The 6,364-nt window shown below is 52.7% G+C and overlaps 1 protein-coding gene across 1 annotated transcript; it reads left to right on the forward strand.

Moving 5' to 3' along the window:
- Nucleotides 1–3,425, forward strand: Psrc1 (proline and serine rich coiled-coil 1). The gene is made up of 4 exons (XM_059264964.1): nt 1–400; nt 1,049–1,493; nt 2,198–2,648; nt 3,328–3,425. The coding sequence occupies exons 1-4, from the start codon at nt 318–320 to the stop codon at nt 3,423–3,425; spliced, it is 1,077 nt and encodes a 358-aa protein (XP_059120947.1). The 5' UTR covers nt 1–317.
- Nucleotides 3,426–6,364: the final 2,939 nt, after the last annotated feature.

Here is a 6,364-nt window from a genome sequence, read left to right on the forward strand (position 1 = left end):
AGGCAGATCACCCATCAGGTGTTGGGGCACGAGCGCTCTCTCTGCACCTTTCCCGAAAATAACGGGCTAGCTTCGGGGGCACGTGCTGTTCCTGGGATCTTGCTTTACCACCACCATGCCTCCCCACCCCAGATAGTGCACCCCGAGTCTAGATGGGGGCCTAGGGCAGGATGATAGATACCTGAGGTAGGCATGTTGTCTTTCCTGCTCAGGTCTAAGCTGACTCGCTTCTGCTGGCTGGGCATGGAGGATTTGAAAGAAGGTAAGGAAGCCACGGAGGGAGGAATGAGGCCCTGAGAGCCTGCAGGGACTGATAGATGGCGTTTATTCTCGTCCCTTCAGATGTCAAGTTCATTGCGGATGAGACCTTGGACTTTGGAGGGCTGTCCCCATCTGACAGGTACCAGCCCCTTTATCCTACTTACTATTTTCCTCCAACAATACATCTTTAGCTGTAACCTTTAGTGTTAACTTATTGGCCTCTAGAGCTGGGGTTGGTAATTTAGCAGGGTACAGTGCACGCTGATGCCAGCAGTCTGGAGGAATTGGGTCTCTAAGGACACAACTCGGATGCTGGTGAGGAGAACGAAGAAACTGGAGTGAAATGTAGGGTTCAATGTAAATGAAAGGAAAATGTGCTGGGCATGTTGAGACATGCCCGTGGAATGCATCGGGCGTGCAGACCCCCCCACCCCACCCCGGACACACACACACACACACACACACACACACACACACACACACATACACACACCAGAATAGACCAGAGGAGGGTACCCACAGACGAGGTGGAAGCAGAGAGGATTTTGAATTTGAGATCATTCTGGTCTACAGAGTTGAGACCTTGTCTCAGAAAATGGGGAGTGGGGACGAAAGAAAACAGGAGATGCTAAAGGCTTGCTGGGCCTCAGTAGAACCAGGTCTCTCCTCACCTAACGGCAGTTCTCACGGCCAAAATGGAGTCAGGGTTTGGGATTGTCCCTGGCTCCACTACAGGAATGTCTTCTGCTGTCTTTTGTGTGGTATGGCGCCATATTTGTTTTCTCAGTCATGAGGAGGAAGACCCGACAGTACTGGCGAGTGCAGAGAAACCACTTCGAAGGGGCCTCTCTCACCGGAGTAACCCGAACCCGAATGCGGTCGCCCCTGCTCTCCAGGGTGTGAGGTTCAGTTTGGGCCCTCTCAGCCCAGAGAAGCTGGAGGAGATCCTCGATGAAGCCAACCGCCTGGCAGCTCAGCTAGAGGAGTGTGCCCTGCAAGATCGTGAGCGGGCAGGGGCAGGCCCTGGGAAGCCCAGCCCCAGAGGGAAGCCCAGCCCTCGGCGGGAGACGTTTGTCCTGAAGGACAGCCCTGTCCGAGATCTGCTGCCCACCGTGAGCTCTTGGAGCACGCCATCCCCACGCAGCCTCGCTGGACCCCGAAGCAGCGATAAAAAGGGGTCAGTCAGGGCTGTTCGGGTGACAGCTGGAAAGAAGCCCCCCAGCACAAAGAAGGTGAGTGTGGAGAGTGGGATTGCATGTCTGCCCCTAGACAAGCTTCCCGAGACCCTGAAGGTCTAGGGGTGGTTCCCTCACCGGCCAGAGGCAGGAAGCTGTTCTACCCATGGAATTGTTGGGGTTAAGTAAATTGGGCTGGAGGTGGAGCCGGGTAGGTAGAGTTTGCCTAGCATCAACAAAGCCCTGGGTTTGATCCCCAGCATCACGTCAATGGATGTGGTAAACGTAAATGTATAAGTACATACTTGTGATCCCAAGACTCCGGAGGTAGAGCCAGGAAGATCAGGAGTTCAAGGTCATCCTCGAGGGGCTATGTGCTGAGTTTGAAACCAGCCTGGGCTACATGACTCCCTTGTTTCAAAAAATAATAATAGGCTGGTGAGATGGAGGGCTCAGTGAGTAAAAGCACTTTCTACCAAGCCTGATGAACCTGAGTTCAAACCCTGCGACCTACGTGATGAGAACTGACACCCACAAGTTGTCCTCTGACCCCCATATGTATGTCACACACAATAAATAAATATAAAATGACTTTAAAAAGAAAAAAGAAAGCACCTACCCCAGATCTTGTTGGCAGCTAATCTCTTCCTCGCTGGTTCTAGACAGTGGCCTGCCTCCTACTTCTTCCCCTTAATGCCTTAAGCCAGCAGAACACATGCTGCCTCCATTCTAGTCCCTTTCTGTTCTTTGCTCTGTTTCAGGAATCGCCCACTTGCAATCTGTTCCCTGTAGCCAGAAGCCCAGCACTCTCTCCTCTGGCACAATCAGCTCTTCCACCCCGGCGGAAAGCTGGGCCCAGCGCACGGACAACAGCAAGTGAGACCCTGGGCAGCCAGGATGTGGGGGAAGCCGGTACGGGGGAGAGAGGAGGTGGGACTCACCCTGAAATGTCGTTACTCCTCTCCACAGGCCCGCCAGTCCCTGTCAGACCAGTCCTAGCCCTACAGCCCTCGACTAGCAACTCTCAGTGTTCATCCCGACTCCAGGGAGCGGCTGCTAGGTCTTCCAGTCGATTACCGGTCCCCTCAGCCATCCCCAAGCCCGCCACTCGAATGCCACTCACTAGCCGGAGTGTACCGCCTGGCAAAAGTGCCCTACCCCCAGATTCTCTCTCCACCCGGAAAGGGCTTCCAAGTGCCACAGGGCACAGAGGTAAGATGGAATGGATGCACAGTCAGGCTAGGCATGGTGGCCATGTCTGTAATTAATCTCAGCACTTGGAAGGTAGAGGCTGGAGAATCAGGAGTTCAAGGCCAGGCTTAGCTATATAAAGACACGTCAAACAAACAAACAAAAAATTAGAGCTGGGCATGGTGGTACACACCTTTAATCCCAGCCCTTGGGAGGCAGAGGCAGACAGATTTCTGTTCAAGGCCAGCCTGGTCTACATAGTGAATCCAAGACAGCTATAGCTACATAGAGAGACCCTGTCTCAAAAAAACAAACAAAGCCGGGCGGTGGTGGCACACGCCTTTAATCCCAGCACTCGGGAGGCAAAGGCAGACGAATCTCTGTGAGTTTGAGGCCAGCCTGGGCTACCAAGTGAGTGCCAGGAAAGGTGCAAAGCTACACAGAGAAACGCTGTCTCGAAAAACCAAAAAAAAAAAAAAAAAAACCACACACACACACAAAAACAAAAAGCACTAGGTAGAGGAACATCTGCATGGCCCAGCTTGGCCGTACCCGCTCCAGCTGTGCTACCGTCATCCTTGCCATTCCAGCTGCAGACGGGAAACCGGGGCTGAGGAGGCCCATCCTCTCACCCCGTCTTTCCTTTGGAGGAGGTCAGCTGAACTTTGCTCCTCCTTATCTCTTCTTAATCCCCACCAAGCTCCTGTTCCCCAGAGAACGAATCTTCCAACCACTAGCGCCCCTCGAGGCAGGATGCAGCCCCTCAGGAAAGCTGCAGTCCCTGGACCTACGAGGTAAGACTGGTCCCTCCGCCCTCATCAGCTGGGCTTCCACACCGCTGTGCACGGCATCCTTGAATTCTGTGTGGAGTGGGCAAGAGAGGAGCGAGAGGTTCCTGCCTTTTCCCATCCTGAGGGGCTTGAACTTGGCTGGGTACCAGATGGCGTGAGAGGAAGGGCCCTCTAAAGCAGTTCCCCCCTTCTGTCTCTTCAGGTAAAAAGATCAGGCAGCAGGCACGTATTCAGTAGAGAACCACTACACTACCATCTTAGCCATCAGAGACTGGACCCTCCCCCAGCAGTCCCTGACTCCAGCACAGTCTTGTCCAGGATGGGGGGAAGAGTTAGTCTCTCCAGGGTTGATCTCTGAAGTGGAGACCAGGGAGGATGGGGTGGGTTGAGCTTGAGGAGACTCAAACTCCTCCCACCCCGCCCCCACCCTGGCTGAAAGAAGAAGAGAGAGGCAGAGGTCACTTCCCCGAAGGCAGAGTGACTTGTCTCCACCTGTGGTCAGCCCGAGAGAACTTGACCTTCTTCCCAGACCGCGGGTCGCCCGCCCTTTACACGTGAAATGGCCTGCGGAACCAGCCAGCCTTCCTGGTCTCTAGGAGAGGTCTTCCTAAATCCTTTCCTCCACTGGATTCTGGCCTGTTGGGAGAGGCCAGGCAGGCACCTGGCATGCAGGGCTTCTTGCCTGTGAATTCTGTGACTCCTCACAGGCCAATCGATGATAAGGTTACTCACCAGTCTGCATTTTTTTTCTTAAATAAAATGAATTTTTTATATGTACTTTTTCTGCATATCTAAAAGTAGATCTTAATAGATTTGAAGTAAACCTCAGTGTAATGGTAAGGAGAGCTGGGATGGACCACTATAGGTCCTAGGGCTTTGAACCTCCTGCTCATCTGGCTGCGACTAGTCTGTTACCATTCAACTGGGATCAGGCCGCCTTTCTGCAATTTCGTGTTTTCGGACAGTCCAGATCAGTTAACTGTAGCTCCATCCCCAGTGTCCGAGCTGCTAGGCTAGGACCTAAGTCTACTGTTACTCATATCTTAAAGTTGAATATTATTTCTGACAAGACGATGGAATCCCTTAGGGGATAAAGAGGCCCTTTGGTGGTGTTCAGCTTCCCCGGTCGCCTCAGCCAGAAGATACCAGAACGCCTAGTCGGATCTACCTCACATCATCAGGGTTGCCTGTCCTTCCCTCTCCACGCCCCTGCTGGACCTGACGGCCAGCGTCAGGATCTAGAAATGTCTACAGTGCTCTTGTGTTGTGACTTGCACGTGGTGGAGCACTGAACTCATTTAGAGTGAGCACATGGTGGGGTGGTGGGTACTTGTTGAAAGTCCCGCTTAGGCTCTCCCGGGTTCTGTGGCCTTTGACTCTTGCAGTCAGAACTAAATCGATTTCTTATGAAGAGGAAACTTCCCAAAGGCAATTGACAACAGAAGAGGGGACTGCTGGCGACCACCCAAGCCTATATGCCCACAAGTGCCCCTCTTAGGCCTTGGGTGCTCCGCCCCATCCCCACGTTCAGGGGCTCCTTCCCCTTTTATGGCTGACCTTCAGATTCATTTAACACACCTGTAAGCACACAGGGCCTACACACACCACGGTGGCTGCCTCTGCCTTCTCCTTTCCCTGAATCTTGAGCACCAGCTCCTACAGCCACTGAAATTCTAAGAACCGATGTGGGGGAGGGGAGCAGATACCCAGATGCCATCTATTGAGTTCTGGAGGACCTTGGCATGAGGCAACAGAGCCTCAGGTGTGTTCCCCAGCCTCCTGCCTTCCTCTTCCTTCAGTCAGCCCGCCCAGGGCTCTGTGCTAATGAGACTTTGGGGGAGTTCTATTAGGTGGGCCAGAGACGGCAAGCTTACCGACCAGTCAGTAGCGGAGTCCCCTTGATCTCCTGGGGTCTTCCAGGCTTTGCTTGTCCTTTTTTCCAGTCTGGGCCTCCATCCTCTGAGTGGATAGGTCACCACACAGAACTCAGGGAACAGGGGTAGCTGGTGACCTCCTGCTCTGACTGGCGTCTGTACTGTCAACAAGTCGAAGAACACATACCTAGGCATGGCCAGTAGGTGGCGGGTTTTTTGTTTTTGTTTTGTTTTTTTGATCCACGTCCCTGTGGGTGGTGAAGAAGCAAAGCCAGCTGCAGACCCCTGTGTTGCTGCCACCTGGTGGCTGGAGCCGGCAAGGCATGTTCCCCTCTCACACTGGGTCGGTCTTGAGTTTCTGCCTCCACCCAACACTGCTCCAAAGCTGCTGTAGTGTCATTCATCTGGTAGTGCCTACCTCCCATAGTTGCCTTTCTTGTTCAGCTAACTGCCTGCCTCCTTTCCTTTGGCCTGGATTTCTTTTCTTATTTTTATTTTTTAAAGATGTATTTATTTATGTATATGAGAGCTCTACTTGGGTGTAGTGCCTGCATGAGAGAAGAGAGCCTCAGAGAGAAGAGGAGGGCATCTGATCCCATTGTAGATGGTTGTGAGCCATCATGTGGGTGCTGGGAATTGAACTCAGGACTTCTGGAAGAGCAGCCAGTGCTCTTAACCACTGAGCCATCTCTCCAGCCCCTGGCCTGGATTTCTATTGTCCTGTCTGTGTACTCTCTGTCCACCACCCCTTCCACGCCCCCAGCAACAGCTGGGAAAGCAGGTGTTTATTGGCCTCTTGCTATGCACTGTGAACTGTTTTAAGCACTTTGCATGTGTTAAGTTATTTAATCCTCATAAAAGCTCAATTAGGCGAATGCTGTTACCACTGTCCTCGTTTTGTAGACCAAGGAACTAAGGCTCAGGCAAATGAGGCCACTTCGCCTGCTTCTGGGGTTTGTTGATCATTTCATCCCTATGCTGCCCCCACGGTGAGTCCTATTTTGTTGGATGGACCTCTGACAAGCAAAACTGTGGGACTAGAAGCGATGTTACCAAGCACACACTTATCCCC

Source organism: Peromyscus eremicus, chromosome 6 (genome assembly GCF_949786415.1).
Source record: "Peromyscus eremicus chromosome 6, PerEre_H2_v1, whole genome shotgun sequence".
Lineage (NCBI taxonomy): Eukaryota > Metazoa > Chordata > Mammalia > Rodentia > Cricetidae > Peromyscus > Peromyscus eremicus.